Consider the following 26,723-nt stretch of genomic DNA (forward strand, 5'->3'; position numbering starts at 1 on the left):
ATGGAATAGCGCGTCTCAGGGTCTGTGAGCACCCGACTCACATAGTATATTGGCGTTTGGATCCCCTTGCGATCCACCAATAATACTGCGCCGATCGCGCGGTCTCCAGCTGACAGGTACAATGTAAGGGTTTCACCAGGAAGTGGAGCTGTGAGCGCTGGCAACTTTATGAGACATTCTTTTATCTCAGTGAAAGCTTGCTCAGCCTCAGGCGTCCACTTGAATTGGCTCTTCTTCAAACAGTTCCTCAAGGTGTTAACGAATGGAGTAGATTTGCTGGCGTGGTTCGCTAGGAACCTGTTGATTGACACCAATCTACCATTCAGCTTCTGAACCTCTTTCATGGTGGATGGTGAAGGCATGTCAAGGATGGCTTCCACCTTTTCAGGGTTCACCTTGAAACCATCCTTAGTGACCATTACACCAAGAAATTTCCCCTCTTCTGCGCCGAAAGTACATTTGCTCGGGTTGAGCTTCATGTTAACTTCCGTTAGGCGCTGAAGAGTTTCCTCGATGTCTTTGAGCATTTGTCTCTCCTCCCTGCTCTTGATCACCAAATCATCAACGTAGACTTCTAGATTTCTTCCGATTTGTTCACTGAAAACCGAATCCATAAGTCTCTGATAGGTTGCGCCCGCATTCTTTAAACCAAAGGGCATTTTTGTGTAACAAAAAACACCCTTGTCGGTTCTGAAGGCAGTCTTGTCTTCATCCTGTGGTGCCATTTGAATCTGGTGATAGCCTTTGTAGGCATCCAGGAAACATTTGAGCTTGAATGGCGCCACGGAGTCCACCTTTGCGTCGATGTTTGGGAGGGGGTAACAGTCTTTCGGACATGCTTTGTTGAGGTCCTTGAAGTCAATACACATTCTCCATGACCCGTTGCTTTTCTTTACCATCACAGGATTGGCTACCCATGTCTGGTATCGGATCGGGCGGATGATGTTTGCGCGCAACAGGTCCTCCACTTGCTCATTCATGGCCTTCGCCTTTTCATCCCCCATGATTCTCTTTTTCTGAGCAATTGGCTCCACCGACTTGAACGTGTTAAGAGAATGTTGCGCCAAGTCTCGCGGGACCCCCGTCATATCGGAGTGTTGCCACGCGAAAACCGACGTGTATTTTGTGAGCAACTTTTTCATTCTCAATCTCGTTTCGTCTGAAATGGTAGCGCCAATTGTGACCGTTTGCTCTGGGAATTTTGGGTTTAAAATCCACTTCTCTGGCGCATTGTCAGCCATTGGAAGTTTCATTCTCCCTTCCCGCGGCGTGCTTGTCACTGCGCACAAATGATCGCGGTAAACAAATGTTACGCCTGTTGGTGTAGGGAACCCCAATGCGCCTTGCGCTGGCGACGGTACAGCATTAAATTGGGCAATCGTTCCCCTACCCAGGATCATATTGTGGCATGACGTGGTGGGCAAGACCAAAAAGTTGACAACTTCGGCTCGCTTGTGCTCATCATCCCCCATAGTTAGTTCAAACTGAATCTGGCCTAGGGGATGTATGATTTCATTTGAGACACCACAGATTGGTGCGTTCACAATTTCGAGCCGCGCTTGGTCTGCCGGGTCTAACTTTCTGAAACACTGCTCATACATAATGTCAGATTCTCTTCCAGTGTCCACCAGGACCTTTGACACTTCGTAATGAGCAATGTGTGTGGTGATGACGAGAGGACTGCTTATTGAAGGGCCTCCCCTGATTCTTGGGAAGATAACTTGCTGCTCGCGCCAATCTCCGTGGATTTGTGCGCTTCTCTTTTTTGACGTCTGCCCTTGTCGTCCCCCCTCAGCCACACAGATTCTTTTGTATTTCTTGCTGGCAGAGGCTCCTTCCGGTTGCTCATCTTCTATTCTTTGGTTTTTTACCAAGTGAGCCAGCCTGCCTGACTTTACATCCTTCTCGATCGCATCCTTTAAATGATGGCATGCGTCGGTGTTGTGGCCCGGGGACCTGTGAAATTCACAATATTTGCCACTGTTTTGCGGTTCCTTGTAGTGTAGTTGCTTGGGGGGCTTGAATTGGACATTCTCAGTACTTAACACCTGTGAAGGTGTTTTAGTGAGGGGCGTCCATATTCTTGGCAGAGGTCTGCTAGGATCTCTGCCGCCCTCCCTCTTGTCACCCTCCCCGCGATTACGAACTTCTTTTTGGGGCTGGGGTGAGGTTGATTGCGCTTGTTTTTCCGCGGAAGAAAAACTTGTTGGCTGCAACCTGGACCATACAGAGTTCTGTTTGGCCCTCTTCTCTTTGCTGCGCGGTGATTCTGCCTGATGCGCTCTTTCTCTTGCCCTATCTTGGGCAATCTGTTTCTCATTTCTCGCGAAAACTCGCGATGCCTCCATTAGCTTGGCCCACGTGGTGGGCATACCATCTTTGCTTACGAGAGCCCGGCGGAGTTGATCACTGCGCGCGCCTTGTATAAAGGCCACGCGCATGAGTTGCTCAGTTATACCCCCGATTGCCAGGGATTCCTGATTGAAACGAGTGATGTAATCTTCAATCGTTTCATCATTCCTGCGTATGCAGTGCATGATGTCATCAGGATCGCGCGTGTGCCTGCGCTGCTGTACGAAGTGGGCTTGGAACTTTTCTAATAGTTCCTCGAACCCATCAATTTGCCCTGTCGGCAAGCCCTCGAACCATACCCGCGCTGCGCCCGTGAGGCAGCGAGCAAACATATGACACCATGTTGGCATCGTCCAGCTCTCTAGGTTTCCCGTGTTATAGAAACCTTGCAAAAAGTCATCTGGATCTGTTGTGCCATCATATTTGCCCAGACCACTTGGCATCTTTGTCTTGTGCTGGATGGGAGCCTGCGCGATGCGCGCAGTAAACTTTGAGTGTTTTACCAGGATGGCTGGTCTGTAGGGCGTGGTTACGTCCACTTGCCCTCTGACCGGTGGGCTGTACGGCATGTGCAGATCCAGATCTGCTCTGGCTCCAGGCGCCATGTTCACAGGCGCGCGGAGCTGTGAGCCTCCTGCATGAGTATCCCGTGTCTTCCTCATGCTATGCACTTCTTCATCACTGAACTCAGTGTGTGCAGTGTGAACAGAATGTCCTTCTTCCGGCGCGCGCGGCCTCTTTGTAGTCTGCTTATCAAAAGCTTGCCTTTGTGTTTGGTCGGCTAGCTTCTTCTGCTTGACCATTTCGTTGTACTTTTCAATCAGACGCCGCTGCTCGTTTATGAGCCATTCATTCGGATCATTTGCTTCATCTTCTGGACCCATTGGTCCTTTCAGCTTCGCGCCGGCCATATTTTGTAACGTGAGATCGTCTGGAGGAGTTTCAGTCTGGCCGTGAGGGGTTGTGACGAAGGGATGGTTGCTGGTGGTACGCGTAGAATCACGCGGAACCCTCAGAACCTGCTGTCCGTCGTTAACACCCTCACGTTCAATATCCTCCAGAGCTTGATCAACGTTACGAACTCCAGAAACCATGGTGATTGATTTTTTTTTTATAGATCTGATGAGATCTGATTGCCGTTTGTAACAGTGGATGGCGCCAATGAAGAAACGTGGATCTACTCACTGGTAGCAGATCTACTTTCCTCGGGTGTGATTATACTATTTCACCGATGGTTCTTCTGGGTCTGTGTTCTTCCACCTACAAAATGAACAGCGCCGTTACTTACCCCTCAGAAAGGGACAGAGGGGTCCTCTTTGGGGTAACCCTCCGGCGTGAGAATCAGTATATTTGTGGAGAAGATAATAATATGTCTGAGAGCTCTCTCAAGAGTATTGCTGAATAGCTTAATACCCTCTGATTGTGAGACTGTCTGTTTGTATGTAACTGACTGTGAGTGAATGTGATTCAATATGATTGAATGTGTTATCACTGCTTGTAACTGTCAATGATTGAGTATGAATGTGTCATCAAAGTGGAGTTGATGCTGTATTTATAGTGCTAAGGTTACCACCGGTTGGGCTCAACCTCGGTGGCTTCCTCCAATCGCACTGCGCCACGTGTCCTCTGGGACACCTGGCGCTTTCTCGTTGGTTGTAATCACGTGGTAACACATGTGTCATGCTGAGTTGTCGTCCTTTCATTTGGCAGCTATCAACATCAGCATATTCTTTCTCCTTAAAAAGATGCCTTCTGGAAGGTTGTCTGACGTGCACAATCAAGGTTGCCCTAATCCTGATTTGGATAAGGACGATGTTGATTATGCGCACGTGTGATATGCGCCCATCCTGAGGATGCGCGAGGTCTTCTCTTTATTCTCACGCGCAGATATTTCATGCGCAGATGTGATATGCACGAGCATGTGATATGCGCCGCGCGCTGATGCGCTGCGCGCATATGTGATGCGCGAGCATATGTGTGCCTGGGCAGATGCGATATACACGGGCATGTGATATGCGCCGCGCGCTGTGTGCCTGGGCATATGATGCCTGAGCATGTTTTGTATGCGCCATGCGCATAGGTTTTGGCTTTGTGCCTTCATAATGTCTTTATCTTATGGGTTGACCCGCCTTGCTCGGTGTTGAGGCGGGTACATACCTCTTCAGACTATAACCTTGCTTAAGACATATTCAAAGTACGCTAATATCTTGACCTTTAGAGTCGTATCGAATTAGATTCTAATTCATGCCTTGCTAGTAAGTTTATCCAAACCTTGTTTAGACTAGCGTGATGTGGGGGAGGGGGACCATTGACAATGAAAATACCGCCTCATATTTTCCTTGAGTATATCTACATAATAACAACAATATTACAACATATGTATATTCCTTTTCAATAAAACAATCGTAAAGTTACAAGCCATAACACTTGTTTCTTTTACCACAATACCTTCATGGTATATGGTAGTTACATAAACAAAACCCTCTTACATATTACGCATATTTCCCTGCATATGGTTAGTCTCATAACTTCAACTTTTCTTGCACAATCACTGATCTTATAACGAGTTAAATTTTCATTCGCAACTATTTCTTACTTAAGTCATTAGATTTCTGTCATTAAGTTACGTGCGCGTGTACTTTAAACACCCTATCTCCTATGTTATTTCTATCATTAAGTTACGCTCACGTGTACTTTAAACACCCTATCTCCTATGTTATTTCTATCATTAAGTTACACGCGCGTGTACTTTAAACACCCTATCTCCTATATTATTTCTATCATTAAGTTATTTTACAACAATATTTTCCTATATTTGGTAAATAACTTAATAACATTACATATATGTTCACTATTCATTACATCTTCATATATAGAACTTCATTTAAAAAAAATAAATATGTTACAGATTCTACAAAATCCTCATATTCCCATATATTATTTATAGGATCACCTACAGGAATAAGAATATTATTTATTATGAAACTAGAATCTTTGATGAAAAGGATGTTTTAATATATAATATTTAATTAAAGTTCCATTTATCACCTATGCATACATGATGCCATAATGTATCCATATATACACATATATTTGCAACCACCTTAACCTCATATTCATTCCACCAACCCCCCACTGTCTTTAGTCTATACAGATCCACATCTAACCTCATCCCATTTGTTTTTTTTTACACATTTTTATTATTAAATAAATAATGTGGGCTTCTTCTTTTTCTTTAATCCATTTCATGGAGTTTGCATCAATGGGGTTGATTATGAACATATGCAATGTGTTGTTATTCATATGGTTATTCATTTGGGGTGTTACAAATATTATTACAAACAAAAAAAGTGGTCAAAAATCAAGATTCACTACAAATGTGTCTTGGTTTTCCATTATTACTATTGTGTCCACTTCCATAATAACAATTTCCCACATGGGTTATATTGTGTACAAGTTATTACATCATGAACTTGTGACATATGAGTTAATGATAATAACATCAACATGGTGTTTATCAAGTATTGCTGGTGTTTATTCATTAGTTACTAGAGCGAAATCACCGGTTGTGGTTATTCTGTTTTGGTGTGTTTCTTTGGGTCTTGATTCGGTTTCGGTTACTTTGATGGTATTAAACAATAACACGAATGTTTTTCGGTCGGTGACGAATATTATTGACATGGGAAATTTGGCACTCACAATTGTTTTGTGTTTTAATGGTGTTAGTTATTTTGTTACGAAAAATGATAAAGATTTAGAGGAGCCATTGATTCAAGAAAGTGGTGAAGAATGTGATGCTTTTACAAATGCTGGGATATGGGAAAAGGTTACATTTAATTGGCTCGGCCCGCTTTTTGAAACGGGCCGAGCTCAAAAACTTGAGTTTGTTCATGTTCCTTCGATTCCTGAGTCCGAAACGGCTGAGGAAGCTGCGCTTTTGTTGGAAGAATCGATTCAGAAGCAAAAGACGGGCGGTGCAGTATCGCCTAAAGCCATAATTCATGCTATACGAGGATCTTTAGCGATTAATGCGGTTTTCGCAGGTAAATTGTTGCTATTTTATTATTTTTAGTTAGTTTTTTAAACTTGTATTCAGTCTCTTCTTTGTAATTAGAAGTTTAGTGGCCCTTGCATGCTAACAGGACCGTCTCCAAGAATTCTAAAAAAATTTTGGGCTGAGGGTTAAAAATTTTTTTGGCCTTAAGTAAAAAGCTTTTTGGTTGGGTTTAAACAATTAAATTTTTAAACGGACTTAATTTGTTATGATTTAGGCTGTGCAAAAGTAATTTTGTACAAAAACAGGCTTAAATGAGTCTATTAATTGACTTTAAAACTCGAAAATACATTTTTAATAAAAATATATATAAAGTTTATTTTAATAAATTTTCCGGTCTAGTAGGGTGTCGGGCCAGGGTCCGTCGACCACTCTGACCTCCCTGAGGGCCCGCCTGGCATGCTGAAGGTACTCCCTTATGAGTTAAAGTAAAGAGATAATGTGACGGATTTAATATGGGAGGGGTACGTTCAATAATAGCCACAGGCGCAATGATTTCAACTTGTACTATGTAATCAGAAGTTTAGTGGGGGTGGTTGGGTGGTGGTGGTGGTGTCGTGTTTTGAAAATACTATTTGTGTCTAATAGAATATAGCATGAGGCTAAACGTACCCCAGGGGTACATTCAGTAAAAATCCGTAGAAGGGGTACACTTATCACAACCCTGGAATATAGTGTTTGGATATGTAGGAGTCAAGGAATCTACTTTGTTGATGTTGAGAGGTTGACAAGTTAATATTATACAAAGTTAGGGTTGTTAATTCATTCAACTCTTTACCATTTGCGGGTGTTTTGGATTGCGTATTAATACTTGTTTATTTCATATTATGTTTGAATACATCAATACGCGAGTGAAATGACACATTTTGAATAGTAAACGGATTTATGTTTAATACGATACCAAACGCGCCCTTAGTTTTGTTGTAACTAGACAACTAGTATCACTGTTTTATTATTTTTTATATAAAAAATTATTTATTAGAGAACCATATCCAAACACCAATTATAAACCTACTAATTATTGCTAATTAGCATTAAGATTAGACAAATGCCAAAACCAAGCTTGTCCTTTACAGCCACATATGGTCCAAGATCCCTGCAGAAACTCACAAAACATATAAGACAATTGATAAAAAAGCTGAAGCTAATTTTTCAGCGCATGCAAGAAGAGGTGGCATATTTATAATATTATAAACTATTTTTGTTTGGTTCTTGTAAGTGAATCTTTAATAATCATACTAACAGTTTTGTAAAGAAACCATTTTTATTGTTGAAATGATAAGATAAAGTATTAAACTATGCTAGAAAATTGTCTGAATTTAATGCTTTGATCATTTGATATATTTTGGTCTGTTTTGTATTTATCACTTACAATATTATCCATAAGCAGAATGTTTTTTAAAATCTTTTTTTATGTTTTTTTTTTGGCTTTTTGAGCAAAGCAAATGCCATGTGAAAAGAACATGTGTTGTACACAAGGTATCTATTTTTATGTAAAGTTAAATAAAGGAGTGGGAAAGTTAGGGTAAGCATATAGACCAAAAGTTATTATTAAAGTTTAATGTTTGTTATCTATCAAGACTATTAGTATGCAAACATTGTCTAATTCATTTACCCCTTTAAAGATGTCCTAGTGAGTCCCATTCGATTAAAGACAGATCAAGTGGGACCCACATCACAAAGATGGTTTAGTGTTCGTGGTGGTGGGTCCCACTTTGTTAAAAAAGGAACCCACATAATACAGACAGTAAATTTAGACATTGCCTAATTCATTTTCTCCTTTAAAGATGTCCTAGCGGGTCCCATTCGATGAAAGACAGGTCAAGTGGGACCCACGTCACAAAGACGATTCGGTGTACGTGGTTGTGGTGGTGGGTCCCACTTGATTAAAAGAAGGGACCTGCATAATAAAGACAGTAAATTTAAACATTGTTTAATTGATTTTTCCCTTTAAAGATGTCTTAGCGGGTCCCATTCGGTTAAAGACAGATCAAGTGGGACCCACGTCACGAAGAGGATTCAGTGTACGTGGTTGTGGTGGTGGGTCCCACTTGGTTAAAAGAAGGGCCCACGTAATAAAGACAGTAAATTTTTTAAAGGCGATTTTAACTGTATTTTTTTTCTGGTGATTTTAGGAGTCAACACGCTTGCTTCATACATGGGCCCGATTTTGATCACGCAATTCGTGAATTACTTATCGGAAGACAGTACCGAGTCAAGCTATAAAACTGGTTTAATCCTGTCATTCATTTTCTTCGTGGCGAAAACAGTCGAGTCATTGTCACAAAGACAATGGTACTTTGGTGCGCAACGTATTGGCATACGTATACGCGCAGCCCTCATGGTACTAATATACAAAAAATCTTTATCCATCAAATATGGTGCCACAAGCAATGGGAAAATCATAAACTTGATCAATGTGGACGTCGAGAAAATAAGCGAGTTTTTCTGGCATATTCACGGAATATGGTTACTCCCGGTTCAAGTTCTTCTAGCTTTGATCATATTATACACTAACCTTGGTTTTTTCCCTTCATTGGCTGCACTTGTGTCAACTGTTTTAGTCATAATAAGTAACACCCCTTTAGCTAATATGCAAAAAGATTTTCAAACAAAAGTTATGGAGAGTAAAGACTCGCGGATCAAAGCTACTTCGGAAATCTTGAAAAGTATGCGCGTGTTGAAGTTGCATTCGTGGGAATGCAACTTCAAGAAGAAGTTGGTTGATTTAAGAGAAAAAGAGCGAAACTGGCTCAAGAAATATTTGTATACATGCTCGGCCATCGCTTTCTTGTTTTGGACATCGCCTACGTTAGTTTCGGTTTCCACTTTTAGTGTTTGTATATTTTTAAAAACACCATTAACCCCGGGTGTGGTTCTTTCAACTTTGGCTACTTTTAGAATCTTGCAGGACCCGATATATAATCTCCCCGAGCTCGTGTCCATGGTGGCCCAAACAAAAGTTTCACTTGACCGAGTCAAAGATTTTGTATCGGATCAAGATTCTAAACAGTTGGGAGAATCTCAAATGTTAAACGGGTCGAATGCCGCTATAGAGATTGAACCCGGGGAGTATTCGTGGGACACGAATGATTTGGATCAAAGACGGCCCACTATCAAGATTTGTGAAAAAATGAAAATCCCAAAAGGGTATAAAGTGGCGATTTGTGGGCCCGTTGGGGCCGGGAAGTCGAGCTTGTTGTGTAGTATTTTAGGTGAGATCCCGAGGGTCTCGGGTGGGCGGGTTAAAGTGTTCGGGTCGAAAGCGTTTGTGCCACAAAGTGCTTGGATTCAAACGGGGACGATAATGGATAATATTTTGTTTGGTAGGGAAATGAATGAAAGTTTTTATGATGAAGTGGTTGAAGGGTGTGGTTTGGATCGTGATTTTGAGACGTTGGTTGATGGTGATAAAAGCGTGGTGGGCGAGAGGGGGTTGAATTTGAGTGGGGGTCAGAAGCAACGGATTCAGTTAGCGAGAGCATTGTATAGTGATCAAGATGTGCACTTTCTTGATGACCCGTTTAGCGCGGTTGATGCTCATACCGGATCTCATATGTTTAAGGTACAATATTTGTTTTTTTTTTGTGAAGGTTATGGACTAATGTGGTTTATTCGTGACGTGACCATGCTGCATATGTTGTTACAAACGTTTAATCAAAATTCAAAACTTTGTGAAGCGGGCTCTTTGTCAGCGAGGATACGGGTCAAATGGGTTAAACGGGTCGTTGTTGGTTTGTTGACTTGTTTCTTAGAAATTTCTTTTGTGTTTTTTTTATAACAATATAATTAATGGTTTAAATATGAATAAAGAAACTATATTATTACATGAATATCTGACTTTTTATTAGTACAGAGGTTTTTATACATTTTAAATACAATTTTTGTGATTTTTGACTTGTTTGACAGATAAATTCTTTGGTCCGTTAGTGATAAAGTATAGCCTAGATCGACCCGTTTACCTTTAAATGGTTGGAGATTCCAACATAAAATGAATACGGATGTTTATGCATTTGAATACATTTTGAATGACTTTTGGCCCGTTTGACTTACGCCAACCTGGCCCATTAGCGATAAAGCATAACCCAGATCGACCCGTTAGCCTTAAATGCTTGAAAGTTTTAAAATAAACTAAATACGGATGCTTTATACATTTCTAGTACAATTCAAGTGATTTTCGACCTGTTTGACTTACTTTTTTTTTGAATTTTGGCCCGTCTGACTTCTTAACCTATTCCTCATTAACGTGACTGTTTATTTTGCAGAAATGCTTGCTAAATCTGCTAGATAAGAAGACTGTTGTGTATGTAACACATCAACTGGAGTTCTTAAGTGCGTCAGACTTAATTCTGGTAATTCCATCATTATTTTATTCTCTAAATTAAGAATGACATATATACATAACCCGACGGGTAAACCCGAAACATTATTCAGGTATCATATTAAACGATACCTGACCCATTTACCTGCACCACAAAGGTATGAACTTTATTTTTCAAGTAAACTACGGTTTTCGTTCTTGTGGTTTTTCCAAATCTACGGTTTTAGTCCAATAGTTTTAAATTTGCGATTTTCGTCCCTATGGTTTCATTTTACTTGTAGTTAAACCTGAATTCAATAACACCGTTAAGTATGGTCGTTAAACCCATCAGCGTGCCCCTCACGTGAGGGGCAGTTTCGTCCTTTTTCTCCCCAAATACAGCCCAGCCCCTCACGTAGGGGGCTTGTGAATTAGGATTGGGGTTTATTTTGGGAGAAAAAGGACAAAACTGCCTCTTACGTGATGCGCACGTTGATGAGTTTAACGTCTAGACTTAACGAGGTTAGTGAATTTGGGTTTAATTGCAAGTAAAATGAAACCACATGGACGAAAATTGCAAATTTAAAACTATTGGACTCTGACCGCATATTTGAACAAACTAGAGGGACAAAAATCGCAGTTTACTCTTATTTTTCTTTTGACCATAGTAATATAAAAGCATGCTATATATTTATTGGGTAATAAAATAATATAAAAAATATATTATATACAACGCGTAACTTTTAACAAACTAACGGGTATACCTGACACACGCATGGCAAATTTTGTGCGTGTTTTCATGCATGTTTACGTGCGTGTTTGATCGCAGGTAATCAAGGATGGTGGCATCGTTCAATCCGGTAAATACAACGAGCTGATCGCAGATCCTACAAACGAATTCGCACGACAAATAGCCGCTCATTCGAAATCTCTAAACCAAGTGAACCCATCCCACCAACCCAAAACCCTCTCTAAATCTAGCCATGGTTCCCATATCATGACCGAACACGAGCCATCTAGATCCAAAGGCGGGTCGTCAGAAGCAATGCCACAAGAAGAATCCCAATCGGGCCGGGTCAAATACAGTGTTTACAATGCATTCATTACATCTGCATATAAAGGGGCTCTGGTTCCGGTTATTGTGATATGTCACACCTTCTTTTTATTATTGCAAATGGGCAGTAGTTACTGGATGTCATGGGCCACTGAGGATCCGGGCCGGGTTAGCAGCAAAAGACTAGTTGGAGTTTTTGTGATTTTGTCGGGTGGAAGCTCGGTTTTCATATTGGGCCGTGCGGTTTTGTTGTCCATGATTGCGATTGAAACGGGCCAGAATATGTTTTTGAAAATGTTGAGTTCGGTTTTTCGTGCACCAGTTTCGTTCTTTGACTCTACTCCTTCGAGCCGGATTCTGAACCGGGTTGGTACTCTATCTTTGCATTTTTAACTGGGTGGGTAGATAACGGGTTAAAACGAGTTTGGACCGGGCCAGGTTGATGTGGGCTGGGCTGACCCACACATATTTTCTTTCTATTTTTTTATTTTTTATATTTTTAGTATCTTTTATGAGTAATTAATGTGGTAGTTATGGTTACAAAACATTTTAAGACTACAAGGGTCAAAACGGGCCGGGTTGACCCGAAACACTTTTATTCAACTTTTGTGTTTAACAATAAATGTTTGCATAAATCAAAAGACTTTTGATAACTTTCAACCCATTTGACCAATTTAACCCGTTCATGTCCGTCTCCGAGAATCGCTAAAAATTTTGGGCCGAAGGTGAAAAAATTTGGGCCTTAAATAAAAGGGTTTTTGTTGGGTTTAATTAAATTTTTCAATGGGGTTACTTAGTTATAATTTCCGTTGTGCAAAAAAAATTTGTTTATAAAATAGACTTAAATAACTTAAGTAACTGGATTTAAATTTTAAACACTAAAAACACATATATTATTTTCATAATAATATATAAAAATTATAATTTTTAAATTTTCGGGCCTTTGCTAGAAAAATTTTCCATTTGGCCCGTTTAAGATAAAAACAACTCAAAATGACCCATTCATTTTCTACAGTGTTCAACAGATCAAAGCACGGTGGATGTCGATATCCCTTACAGATTAGCAGGATTAGTTTTCGCGATATTACAACTTCTAAGCATAATTTTACTGATGTCACATGTTGCATGGCCAATATTCGTACTCTGCATTATTATCATTGCTATATCAGTATGGTATCAGGTATGATCAAAATTTCAAAACACAAATTTTTAACATGTTGAACAATTTTATTACATTACAAATATAAATATTATTTATTTTTTTTATATATTTTAGGCATACTACATTACTACAGCACGAGAACTAGCTAGGATGATCGGGATTCAAAAGTCACCGATACAACATCATTTTTCAGAATCAATTTCTGGAGCATCAACAATACGTTGTTTTAATCAAGAAATCCGGTTTTTGAGTAAATGCTTTAGAGTTATTGATGATTATTCGCGGGTTACTTTTCACAACACTGCTACAATGGAATGGCTTTGTGTGAGGATTAATTTTCTATTTAATCTTGTGTTTTTCATCCTCCTAGTCATCTTGGTGCACTTGCCACGGGCCTCCATCGATCCTAGTAAGTTTCTTTACTCAAACGGGCAAAATGAACGCGTTGGTTAATAATGCAATTTTTGTTCTGGGTTGGGTTGACCTGAAACACTTTTTGTCCAAATATGAAATAATTAGCCTTTTAATCATAAACTAATTTTATAAAACTATTTGAGTGGTTTTGCCTAATAAAAATGCATAGGATAAACGGGTGTCGGGTTAATATCTCAAAACGGGTAAATTTTGGTATGGGTCTTCTTGGGTTGCATTTTTTATCCAACTTTTTTATAAATAACTAGTGCATCAAAAAGGTTTAAAAATTGTATTATTTTAATAATAATAATAATAATAATAATAATAAATTGATTTAAGAGTATATTCGCAATAAAAAAAACTCGGGTGACTATTGACCGTTATTGTTTAAGTTGTTATTTTATATTGTCCACCTGAGCAACTCTTAACCCGTTTGACCTGTTTCATCTTTATGAATAATTACAGGTTTAGCCGGGCTAGCGGTTACATATGGATTGAGCCTAAACGTGTTACAAGCATGGGTCATATGGAACTTATGTAACGTGGAAAACAAAATGATTTCAGTTGAAAGAATCCTTCAATTTTCAAATATTCCAAGTGAAGCCCCTAAAGTTATCGAAAATTGCCAACCCGACCCTAACTGGCCGACAAACGGGCAAATCGAGCTAAAAGATCTACACGTTCAATACCACCCGGCTCTACCAACGGTTTTAAGAGGGATCACTTGTACTTTCCCGGGTCAAAAGAAAATAGGGGTCGTGGGTAGGACCGGGTGTGGAAAGTCAACGTTGATCCAGGCGTTGTTCCGAGTGGTGGAACCCACAATGGGACAAATCTTGATAGACGGGCTCGATATTTCAAAAATTGGGTTACATGATCTGAGGTCTAAGTTGGGGATAATCCCGCAAGATCCAACTTTGTTTCAAGGAACCATGAGATCTAATCTTGACCCGCTAGAACAACATTCGGATCATGACATTTGGGAAGTGTTAAACAAGTGTCGGCTTGCGGATATCGTTCGACAGGATAAACGGCTTCTTGATACACCAGGTAGGGTGGTTTTTTTATCACTTTGTCATTTTTTGAAAACTATAGGGACTGGTATTGTCAATTGTCAAGATTCAGTGTCTAAAACTGAGTTTTTGAAAAAAAAAATTTATGTGTTAATAATCAAATTTAAGAAGTTTGGTTTGACTATAAAAGTTATAATTTAATATTTTGAAAACTACAGGGAATAATTTTGTCAATTGTCAATTTTCAAAGTCGAAAAAACTGATTTTTTGGAAAAAAAGAAAAAGTTTTATGTGTTAATAATCAAATTTAAGAAGTTTGGTTTGACTATAAAAGTTATAATTTAATATTTTGAAAACTACGGGGACTAATTTTGTCAATTGTCAATTTTCAATGTCGAACAACCTGATTTTTTGAAAATGCCTATGTAGTTGCTGAAGATGGTGAAAACTGGAGTGTTGGACAAAGACAACTAGTGTGTTTGGCGCGTGCGTTGTTACAAAAACGCAAAATACTTGTACTAGACGAGGCAACTGCTTCAATCGATACAGAAACTGATAACGTGATGCAGAAAACAATAAGAGAAGAAACAAGCAGATGCACGGTTATAACCATAGCTCATCGGATTCCCACTATTGTCGATAGTGATCTAGTTCTTGTTCTTGATCAAGGTAACAAATTTAAATTATTTAATGACGGTTAACCTATACATTTCGCGTTACAAACATGAAATAACATTGGTTTTGTTAAATGGAATATAGGGAAAGTTGCGGAGTATGATTCTCCTATGCGGTTGCAACAAGATGGTTCGTCCGCATTTTCGAAGTTGGTGAATGAATTCTTGAGGAGATCATTATAAATGTGTACAAGGTTTAGGTTTTAGAGATGAGTGTACATATGTTAGAAACAAAGATTAAGGGTTTGTCACATTTTTTTCTTTAACATAATCAAGTTCATTATGTAAAAGATCTCTAAATGGACATTTCACGACTAGAGGAGGTATATCAAAATTTTGAAAATGATGTGGACAAGTAAAGTGAAAAATCAGGGGTAAACAAATAGCTACTTAAGGCCGGTTTGTTAAAAACTTAAATCGAGTCTCATTTAAATAAGTCTTAGCTCAAGTTCATGTATCGGGCTTATTTACATAAATGAGCATGTTAATATTGTTTAACTTTAAACAGAACTTATAGATAACATAAACTAGTTATCATACATTTGTTCATCTTCAATGTTAGCCTGTTAGGGTAGCCAAACCGAGCTCAAGCAAGTGGGTTCGGGCTCTAGTCATTTCTTACTTTTAAAATTTTGTATCTTTCAACATACAAATTAGAGGAGTTTATATACATATAATCATAAAATTCATATATTCAAATTTAGGTTGTACTCTTATTATACATATTAAAAGTTGGCAATAGTTTAAACAATAAAAAACAAGCAAGGTAATGAACTAGTTTATCTTAGATTGAGCTCGGCTCATTTACGAACCGAACGAAGCTGATTTCAATTGAAATTTTTTCGAATAATATTTGAGCCAATTGCGAGTTGTGAACTTTAGATTTACATAAATACAATTTAAAACTAAAAAAAAAGGCATGATATATAAATATAAGTTAAAACAAATTTATTATTTATTTGCTCATCTATGATGTCAAGTTCCACGCCAGGTTATAGCCATAGGAATATGTCCAACCACTTTGTTCTCCTCCACAACTTCAAACTTAGCTTTTCATTTGTGGTTTTGAGCATTTGACTTTTGATATTGTTTGTTGAAAAAAAAAACTATATAATATTAGAAAAAAATTTTAATAATAATAATATTAGAAAAAAAAACTAAATAATACACTATATAATATTAGAAAAACATTTTAATTTCACTTCACATAAATTCATGGTATCTTAGAAAAAAAAAGAATATGTTGGGAGTTTATAACAACCACCTAATTTACTTCTAATTATACTATAAGGTCTATACTAATGATCATTAATGACTTGAACCCTTGATCTTCTAGGAGGAAGTACCCTATAACACTTCGAATTACTATTGAGGTAAATTCCGTTTGGTTGATAATGTAGAGACGAAAAATGTGACTAAGCAAAGGCAAAACACTACTTTTTCATAATTAAAATACGAGTTTTGAACATTTAAAAACCAAAGTTATTGTCAGACGGATAGCTTTAAGGGTTTTTTTAGTTGTCTCGTTTCAAAAACTTTCACCAACAAGAAGAAGCATCGATGGGTTTCCACTTTCCACCCGTTTGCATTTACATTATATGATTAGCTTAAAGTGCATGGAAGGATCACTTGTATGTAACCATTATCTTGTGTTCCACTAGACGCCCCCTGATTTATTATGAGACACGTGATTTATCCTCATCATGTTGACCGCATGACCGATCAGCAGAGGACACCTAGTGGTTGTATACACTGTTGCCCAAGTTGTAAAAGTTATAATAAAAAGTAGAAATAATAATATTGTAATATCCTACAACTTTAGATAAAAATTTATAAATTTTCTTCTTATAGTGTTACGAATCCGTCTATGAAAAAGAAAAAAACAAAATTATTATTTTTTACAATTTTAGGAAAATATTTGTAATATCCTACAACTTTTGATAAAAATATTATAAATTTTCTTCTTATAATGTTACGAATCTGTCTATAAAAGAAAAAAAAAACAAAATTATTGTTTTTTACAACTTTAGAAAAATATTATAAATTTTCTTCTTATAATGTCACGGATCCGTTTATGAAAAAGAAAAAAACAAAATTAATATTTTTTATAATTATTAATACAAAAGAAATGCCTTAAAATAGTTTAAAAGCAAGTTTATTTATGGTGCCATAAAATAATCCGGCTCACAAATAAACCATCACCAAAACCAGCATAAATCTTCCACAGCATATTCCGTCAACTTCCACCTTCAAAAACCGTCAATTCCAATTTCTTCTTCTCCAAACGTCACCCTCACTATAAATACAAACTCCACTAATCACCTTTTGTCTCATCATCGTTTCATTCGATTTCTCTCCTAAAACCCTAACAAACTCTACTCTACTCAATAGCCATGGGTACTGTTATCTATTTATTTATTTATTATTAAAACTTTTATTATTATTATTATTATTATGTTATGTTTTTATATCATAATATTAATGATTTGATTTTGATTTGAATATGCAGCAGGTGAGAAGAAGATTAAGATCGGAATCAACGGTATGCGATTATTATTATTATTATTATTATTATTATTATTATTATTATACTGATATGTTAAATGTAACAGGATTTGGAAGGATTGGACGTTTGGTAGCTAGAGTTGCACTTCAGAGAGATGATATTGAGCTTGTCGCTGTTAACGATCCGTTTATCTCCACTGATTACATGGTAGATTCTGTTACTCTGCTCTGTGTTATGTGATTTAAGTGATTTGAGTATGTAATTGATTTATATGTTGCTTTAGTTTTGTTGTTATGTAGAGGCTAGGGTTTATCTGTGATTGGATCTGTAATTGAGTGATATGATGCTTAGTTTTAGATGTTTAGTTAGTGATATTAATATAATGCTGCTGGTAATGATAAACGATCTATGTTAGTTTTGTATTTTATTATTTAAAAAATTTTTATTTAACTTTTAAGTATACCTTTTCAAATAGTTTTTGACAAATTTTGAGCTATTTAGACCGGCTTTGACCGACCACTGCTTTGTCGGTCGGATTAGGTGAAATTGAATCAGTGAATAATCTTGTTTTTTACAACGCTGATTCGAAAAGTGAATTTTAGCTATACTGATAGCTAATTGATTAGATCACATAGTATTACATTACTTAATTTTGTTTCAACATATAAATGCCTGATTTGATTGATGAATGATATTAGTTTTGAAGCAGTACTACTAAGTTTGAATGCATATTGTATCTATTAAGGTCAAAAATGGCTCAAAGCAGTAACCTCTTAGCCATGTTGCTGACAATGACCTAATTATCCTGGCTCACAATATCTGTTTTCATGTGTTTATTTAGAAGTTATATGAGTTCATGTCGTGGTATAGCTTTCAATCTCTGTTTGTATGTAATTTATGTATTTGAATTTCTTTAGAATTCAATTAGTTGGATGCTATGATATCGTTATTCTTAATAATGTTTGTATGCTATGATATCATTGTGTACTTTAAATGGAGTGTTAATTTAGTTGTAAACAATTATAACTTTAGTTCATATATATATTTTGCTTGCAGACATACATGTTCAAGTATGACACCGTTCACGGTCAATGGAAGCATCATGAACTTAAGGTCAAGGATGAGAAAACTCTTCTCTTTGGTGAGAAGCCAGTCAGTGTTTTTGGCTTCAGGTAAAGTCGATATGCGTATTAACATCAAGTGCTTTTAAATCTTTTTTTATTTTTTATTTTCAATGTTAACTTTTATTTTGTTTTGTTCTTCACAAGGAACCCAGAAGAGATCCCATGGGGTGCTGCTGGAGCCGACTTTGTTGTCGAGTCCACTGGTGTCTTCACAGACAAGGACAAAGCTGCTGCTCACTTAAAGGTCTGATCGAGTTTCACGTTACTAATTACATTCTTAGTTAGATATTTTGTCGTGTTTACATATGGTTTTGTTTGTCATTTCAGGGTGGTGCCAAGAAGGTTGTTATCTCTGCTCCTAGTGGCAATGCTCCCATGTTTGTTGTGGGTGTCAATGAGCACGAATACACTCCCGATCTTAACATTGTTTCAAACGCCAGCTGCACAACCAACTGCCTTGCTCCTTTGGCTAAGGTACTTTCATACCATTTCATTATTTAAATATTTAATTATCTCTATTTGCTGTTATATGACTTAATATTTTTTTGTAACAATTTCAGGTGATCAACGATAGATTTGGCATTGTTGAGGGTCTTATGACTACAGTTCATGCTATGACTGGTAATGTAGCTTTTAAGTTGGTTAATTAAACCAGTCATTATTATGCGGTGAGTTATAACATATATGTCTTATATTGTTAACACATTTCAGCCACCCAAAAGACTGTTGATGGTCCATCGATGAAGGACTGGAGAGGTGGAAGAGCTGCGTCTTTCAACATTATTCCCAGCAGCACTGGAGCTGCCAAGGTAACTAATTAACTTAATATGAAAGTAGTTTCGTGTTTATTATTGTGTTGTCTTAGCTTTTTTTTTTTTAATGTTTTTTGTAGGCTGTCGGCAAAGTTTTGCCTGCCCTTAATGGCAAATTAACTGGAATGGCCTTCCGTGTACCGACCGTGGACGTCTCAGTTGTTGACTTGACAGTGAGACTTGAGAAGAAGGCTACTTATGATCAGGTCAAGGCTGCCATTAAGTAAGTTTTCAGCCACTGATAATTAATATTTTTAGAATTTGATACTTGGAATGTTGCTAACGTTTTGATATAACATTGTAATACAGGGAGGAATCAGAAGGCAAGCTCAAGGGTATTTTGGGATACGTTGATGAGGATGTCGTATCAACCGACTTTGTTGGTGACAGTAGGTCAAGCATCTTTGATGCCAAGGCTGGGATTGCTTTGAATGACAACTTTTTGAAACTCGTTTCGTGGTATGACAATGAGTGGGGTTACAGGTAATTTCGTCCTACTTATTTCACTCAACATCGACTCTCTAAAAGTTTGAATTGAGCCATCCCAAGCCCGAGCCTGAGTTACTGACTTTTGTTTTCTGTTTGTTTTGCAGCTCTCGAGTTATTGACTTGATTAGCCACATTGCCTCCGTGGAAGCCAAGAACTGAGCATTGAAGTCGTGTCAGTTTTTCTTTTGAGTATGAATAATGGGAATCCTTTTTGGTTGTTTTTAGTAGGACTTTGTTCCTTTATATCGGATTTTATTTGGTTCCATTGTTTTGGAAAACCGTTTCAGATTGTATTCGAATATATCCCCAATATATTTTGATGATGGTTTTATGTTGAAGTGTGTGTTGCGTTTGTTAAGTTGAATTTGCTTTGATATGGTTTAACTTATCAATGAATATACAGGTTTGAATCATACTCTTTGGTCTTTAATTGAAGTTTTTAAAGATCATAATAGTGTGTTGTGCACTTAGAAACTTGTATAAAAGTTTTTGTATATGTATAATGAGTGTATTACTTATTTGACATCCCTTATTCAGTATTGGTTGAAAAAATGAATATTAGTTTGGTCAAAGTAGCCGGAGAATGACAATTTTTAGAAAAAAAATTTTTTATGTTTTTTAGTAGGAAAGAATGACAATTTTTAGAAAAAAAAATTTATGTTTATAGAAGGGAAAATTACAAACTGAGGCAGCCAGGACTTAGCCTACAGTCTACAAGCATGGCGGCTTTGGATTAAAGATTAAAATTCAATAACTTTTCTTGATTTTAAGATGAATTTCAAAAAAACTCTAAAAATCACTTTTTTGAAAGGCTTAGGATCCTCCCACATTACATATGATCCTCACACACCATTTTTTTTTCCTATACGGCTCGTATAGGGCTATATGGTCGAATACCCTGAATCGTGTCAGTTTGTGTCTGATGTTGTCGGTCATCGTTTATAGTGCCTCGTATAGCCCTATACGGGTCGTATAAGCCTATACGACCGTATAGACATTTTTTTTTGAATTTTTTTATATGTTACCTGACTTGCATCATATTTTTTTTTAGTAATTTTAATCGTTTTTCTTTTCGACCCTTTCATTTGTTGTATAGCACCACTGATAATTTGTCTATACGGCTCGTATAGCCGTTTTCCGGCATCGATTAATAGTGGTCAAAAGGCAATCTGAATTTTTCTGCAAATGTTTTCTATACGGTCGTATAGCTATACGAACGCATATGTTTTATAGTTTGCCAGGGAGCAATACGAGCCATTTAATGCCTCTATGGCTCGTATGGTCTATACAGTCGTATAAGCTGTAAAAGTTGTTTTTTTGTTCCCTTGTCAATCATTTGTACCCTATACGAGTCGTATAGACATGTGAGGGTGGTGTATGAGGATCATATCCCTTTTGAAAACCCACGTTGAAGATAGAAACCGGCCGAAACATAACGTTGAAGATTGTTTTCATGAGGTAAGTTTTCATGTGAAATACGTGTAAGACAGGATTGAATTGAAAATTCACGTGGTAGGTGGATCATTATAAGGTGTCAGTTTTTTATTGATTGTTGAAATCTCACAAGGAATTTCCCAGTGTCAAGTGAAATACGGATTTGAAGGGATCATTTTGGGAATTTTCAATTTAAAGGGTTATTTTGGGAATCCTTCTACTAAAAAGGATCATTTTGGAAATTTCTGACGGATTTGATTTGATAGTTTAGTGTCCATCGGACGGTTCAATCTCCGATGGATGTTGGTTCAATCTTCGATGGATGTTGACGTCCATTGAGGAGTTTAAGGTTAGATTTATTTGCGGAATTTAAGTGATTTAGGTAATTTGTTTTTCGGATAACAGATTATGATGACACATAATGCTAACTTTTCAAGTGGTAATCCATGTCATCGTCCTAGTGTTAGTAAGGGCATGCAAGAAACCAAAAAATTTAAACTGAAAAACATGAACCGAAACAAAACTAACGGTTTGGTTTTATGTTTTTGTAAAAGCTGAACTAACGGTTTAGTTTTAGTTTTACATGTAATAAAAACCAAAAAAATTGAACCGAGCGAATTTGATTTTTAAGTAATTTAATAAATATGTAATTCAAATAATTTTGACCAAATGCATAATAGTTTATTAGTTAACAATTAACAAAATTATTTATACCTAAATTCATTATTTTTGTCTAACTTTGCAGACTAAAATTTTCAAGCTCAAAATAACAAAAAATAGTTAAAAAAAATTCAAAAACCGAAGTTTTGGTTTTCGGTTGGTTTTAGCTCAAAACAGTACTCAACATCACCACGCACACTCCTAAGTCCCAAAATGGTGGTTTGCGTAATCCACTATTAGAGAGAGCCACTTCCATATGTCACACTTTGACTGCTATTTGGAAAGTTAACAAGACGTGTTCTCGTAACTCGCTATCTTAGCTAGACTAAAAATTTAGTCCACCATCTAAAATCATTTTTTTAAACCACCTAATCCTGATAAAAGTATTAAGGTTACGCATCTACCATTGGCGCCGCCGGTGGTGGTGGCGTTGGTGAATAGTGGTAATGAATCAATCAATCAATCAATCAATCATACCCAGTAAAATCCCACCGACAGCAGAGCTATAGGTAGGGTCTGGGGAGGGTGGGATGTAGGCACACCGTACCTCTATCCAAAGGAATAAAGAGGTGGCTTCCAGAGAGACCCTCGGCTCTAAGAACATGTGTATGAAAAAAAAAAAAAAAAAAAAAAAAAAAAAAAGTTTAACAGTTATATAAAAAAAAAAAACTACTACTAATTATAATAATATTAATAATAAGGTCGCAGTTTAACCGCAATATAAAAGCTAATAATAATAATAATAAGATATGTAAGGGAAATACCATTATGGTAAGTGACCTAAATAAGTTAAGTCTAAGCCCTAAGGTATTCAATTCTCTCTAGGAATCCTTAGCTTTAATCCTACTTCTCCACGAATTCCTATCCTCAACCATGTCCTCGGAGAGATTTAGGTCTATCAAATCATGCCTAATCCTCTCATCCCAAGTCAATTTCGGTCGTCCTCTACCCCTCCTCCCCTCTATAGTAATGCTTTCTACGGATCTAACAGGATTCGTCGTCTGTCTTCTCTTTACATGTCCAAACCATCTCAATCTCCACTCTCTTATCTTGTCTGCTATGTTCGCCACCCCTACTCTCTCGCGAAGCACAACGTTTCTTATTCTGTCTAGCCTTGTGTGCCCACACATCCAACGTAGCATTCTCATTTCTGCTACCTCCATCTTCCGCACTTGTGCCTTCTTGATGGCCCAACAATCTGTTCCATATAGCATTGCAGGTCTAACTGCCACCCTATAGAATTTTCCCTTCAGATTAGTCGGGAAACTCTTGTCGCACAATATACCTGTGGCTGCTTTCCATCTACACCATCCTACCTGAACTCGGTGGGTCACATCACTGTCTAATTCCCCATCGCTCTGTACAAATGATCCTAAATACTTGAACTTCGTTACCTGCGGGACCACCTGCCCTTCAATTGTGATGTGTGCGTCTTCACTGTCGTTTATCTCACCAAAATCACAGTGTAGGTACTCCGTCTTAGATCGGCTAATCTTTAAACCTTTTGTCTCTAAGGTTGTTCGCCACTCCTCAAGCCTCATGTTTAGATCTTGTTTTTTCTCAGCAATTAACACAATATCGTCTGCGAACATCATGCACCACGGGAGAGTCCCCTGAATCGACTTTGACAACTCATCCAAGACTACTGCAAAAAGAAACGGGCTCAACGCTGACCCCTGGTGAAGACCTACCTCTACAGGAAAGAAATCAGTATCCCCCACTGGCGCACGGACACTTGTTTCACTCCTGGTATACATATCCATAATTATCTCTATGTATTTCCTGGGCACTCTTCTACCCTCCAAGCACTCCCAGAGCACCTGTCGTGGCACACTGTCGTAGGCCTTTTCTAGGTCAATAAACACCATATGTAGATCACGCTTCTTCTCCCTATACTTTTCCATTAATCTTCTTATAAGGTGTAATGCCCCTGTGGTGGAACGCCCCGGCATGAAGCCAAATTGGTTGACCGTAACCTGAGTTTCTCGTCTAAGTCTAACCTCAATCACTCTTTCCCATAGCTTCATAGTATGACTTAGTAGTTTGATTCCTCGGTAGTTACCACAACATTGGGCGTCTCCTTTGTTCTTATAGATAGGAACTACAACGCTGCTCCTCCACTGGTCTGGCATCTTACCTGATTTGAGAATACTATTGAACAAAGTAGTTAACCACATGACTCCTTCCTCCCCCAGACACTTCCACACCTCGATGGGTATGTTGTCTGGGCCAACCGCCTTAGACCTTCCCATCCTCCTAAGTGCGTCCTTTACCTCTTCTCGTGTGATCCGTCGGCAGTAGCAGTTATTCGATTGTTGTCGTTGAAAGTTTGTGTTGTCATGATCTTCTTGGTAAGCTCTCCCATTGTTAAAGAGATTGTGGAAGTAGGTTTGCCATCTTAGCTTGATGTCCTGCTCCTTGACCAGTACATGCCCATCTGTATCCTTTAGTGGTAATGAAGAGTTGGTTAATTCAACTGACTGTAGGTCGATGGAGACGGTGTTCTACTAGACATCATCTAAAATGTTATATGATTAGCTTAAAGTGCATGGATGGATCACTTGTATGTGGCCATTATCTTGTATTCTACTAGACATCATCTGAAATGTTATAATAAAAAGTAAGAAATAATAATATCCTACAACTTTGGGAAAATATTATATATTTTCTTCTTATAAGGCCATACGTATTGGGCGAGAAATGAAGGCGAATTGGGACGATTTTTGTGGTGCACACCGCCCCTTGGGCGAATTTGGGGCGAAAAGGGGCGATGGCGAGGTGAATTTATCACCCGGCATCACATTGATTTTATTATTATTATATTAATATGTGTTATATAAATATATATATACAGTGTTGCAAAAATCCCGACTAGTCAACGATTAATCCCCGATTAATCGCTAGTCCCTACTGCACTGATTAATTTTGGGCTAGTTGGCCAATTAATCGGTCAGTGGTCAAATCCGGCCAAAATCAGCGGTTTCCGGTCAAATCCGGCCAAAATCGGCGGTTTCCGGCAAGAGTCCGACCAAAATCAGCGGTTTTCGGCGATATTACGACCAAAATCAGTGGTTCCGCGTGAGACTTCAACAAAAAAAAACTAGCGGATTCAAGTGAGATTCCAGCCAAAATATGTTTTGTGTATGTATAAAACTTGAAATTACATATAAAAACGTGTGCGTGTATGCATAAAACTGAGAATTATGCATTAAAGTCCGATCCGATTAATCCCGATTAATCTCGACTAATCGCTAGTCCCCACCCCACCGCCCGACTAGCGACTGGCGATTTTTGCAACACTGTGTATATATATATATATATATATATATATATATATATATATATATATATATATATATATATATTACTATTTGGAGCCCCTACACAATTACACTCCAAACACAAATTCTCACACATCTTGCTGACTGGACGCCACATGGCGCAAAACGCCCATTTTGTAGCTTCTCCACTACACATAGCCTAATGTTACGGATGCATCTTTAAAAAAGAAAAAACAAAATTATTATTTTTTTATAATTATTAATACAAAAGAAATGCTTAAAATAGTTTAATCAAATCTGCCTCACAAATAACCACACTCACCAAAACCAGCATAAAGAATCTTCCACAACATATTCCGTCAACTTCCAACTTCAAAAACCATCAACTCTAATTTCTTCTTCTCCAAGACAGTTGACGTCACCCTCATTATAAATACCAACTCCACTAATCACCTTTTGTCTCATCATCATATCATATCATTTAATTTCTCTCTAAAACCCTAACAAACTCTAATCAGTATGGATACTGTTATCTATTTATTCAGTCAGAGAGATCAGCCAGAGAGATCTGATATCATGATTACCCAAAAAATGTACCATCAAAGTTTGCATTTTTATTGCCTCATTTTTTTATGTGATACAAAAGTATGAATACTCACTTTGAAGATGCGCATACATTGTTACTTATGGCTGAGTGCTGACTAATAAAAATAAACAACTTTTTGGTGTGTTATACTGTGTTTGGTGCAAATCCGATAAGTTTCCCCTGACAACGAGTGGTGATATAGGTAATTTCTTCCTACTTTGAATTGAGCCATCTCAAGCCCGAGCATGAGCTTCACTTATTGACTTTTGTTTTTTGTTTGTTTTACAGCTCCCGAGTTATTGACTTGATTAGCCACATTGCCTATGTGGAAGCCGAGAACTGAGTATTGAAGTCATGGCGTCGGTTTTTCTTTTGAGTATGAATAATGGGAATCATTTTTGGTTGTTTTTAGTAGACTCGATTCCTTATCGGATTTCATTTGGTTCCATTGTTTTGGATAACCGTTTCCAATTGTATTCGAATATATCCTCAATATATTTTGATGATGGTTTTATGTTGAAGTGTGTATTGAGTTTGTTAAGTTGAATTTGCTTAAGTATGGTTTAACTTGTCTATGAATAATCTAGTAGTTCTATGCTTGAATCATACTCTTTATCTTTAGTTGAAGTTTTAAAGATGATAATATTAGGTAGCGTTTGGTATGCAGGAATGATAAAAGGAATGGAATGATTCATTACGTGGGAATAAAGAAAGTGATGTTTGGTTACTCAATGGAATGCAATTATCCATTACACTTGAAATTTTATTCCATCAAAATCATTTCTTCCCATCCTTTTTTTTCATTTCA

General features: G+C 37.6%; 2 protein-coding genes across 3 annotated transcripts; both read left to right on the top strand.

The window, feature by feature from the left end:
• The first annotated feature begins 5,599 nt into the window (after positions 1-5,599).
• On the top strand, positions 5,600-15,277 carry LOC143544980 (putative ABC transporter C family member 15). The gene is made up of 9 exons (XM_077036948.1): positions 5,600-6,395; positions 8,542-9,971; positions 10,672-10,758; positions 11,536-12,126; positions 12,776-12,940; positions 13,037-13,331; positions 13,802-14,386; positions 14,779-15,018; positions 15,109-15,277. Exons 1-9 carry the CDS (start codon positions 5,600-5,602, stop codon positions 15,204-15,206), a joined length of 4,287 nt encoding a protein of 1,428 aa, XP_076893063.1. The 3' UTR covers positions 15,207-15,277.
• A 2,231-nt stretch (positions 15,278-17,508) lies between these two features.
• LOC143544981 (glyceraldehyde-3-phosphate dehydrogenase, cytosolic-like) lies at positions 17,509-26,401 on the top strand. Of its 2 annotated transcripts, none has more exons than XM_077036950.1 (10): positions 17,509-17,565; positions 17,636-17,736; positions 18,586-18,701; positions 18,798-18,897; positions 18,981-19,127; positions 19,214-19,274; positions 19,365-19,462; positions 19,546-19,688; positions 19,775-19,948; positions 26,204-26,401. In XM_077036950.1, exons 2-10 carry the CDS (start codon positions 17,734-17,736, stop codon positions 26,256-26,258), a joined length of 897 nt encoding a protein of 298 aa, XP_076893065.1. In that variant the 5' UTR covers positions 17,509-17,565; positions 17,636-17,733; the 3' UTR covers positions 26,259-26,401. The 2 variants fall into 2 exon arrangements, with proteins under 2 accessions (XP_076893065.1, XP_076893064.1); XM_077036949.1 differs by lacking the exon at positions 26,204-26,401 and adding an exon at positions 20,059-20,272.
• The last annotated feature ends 322 nt before the right edge of the window (positions 26,402-26,723 follow it).

Source organism: Bidens hawaiensis, unplaced genomic scaffold, assembly GCF_021521415.1.
Source record: "Bidens hawaiensis isolate Kalapana, Puna unplaced genomic scaffold, B.hawaiensis_p1.1 tig00013805_1, whole genome shotgun sequence".
Lineage (NCBI taxonomy): Eukaryota > Viridiplantae > Streptophyta > Magnoliopsida > Asterales > Asteraceae > Bidens > Bidens hawaiensis.

What these genes read in the sequence shown, in the direction of transcription:
- LOC143544980 (XM_077036948.1), top strand. Translation starts at nt 5,600, where the DNA reads ATGGAGTTTGCATCAATGGGGTTGATTATGAACATATGCAATGTGTTG. An exon ending in CCGGATCTCATATGTTTAAG is followed by an intron (nt 9,972 to 10,671) that starts GTACAATATTTG and finishes TTTATTTTGCAG; the next exon opens with AAATGCTTGCTAAATCTGCT. An exon ending in ACGGGCCTCCATCGATCCTA is followed by an intron (nt 13,332 to 13,801) that starts GTAAGTTTCTTT and finishes GAATAATTACAG; the next exon opens with GTTTAGCCGGGCTAGCGGTT.
- LOC143544981 (XM_077036950.1), top strand. An exon ending in GTCAGTGTTTTTGGCTTCAG is followed by an intron (nt 18,702 to 18,797) that starts GTAAAGTCGATA and finishes GTTCTTCACAAG; the next exon opens with GAACCCAGAAGAGATCCCAT. An exon ending in TACAGTTCATGCTATGACTG is followed by an intron (nt 19,275 to 19,364) that starts GTAATGTAGCTT and finishes AACACATTTCAG; the next exon opens with CCACCCAAAAGACTGTTGAT.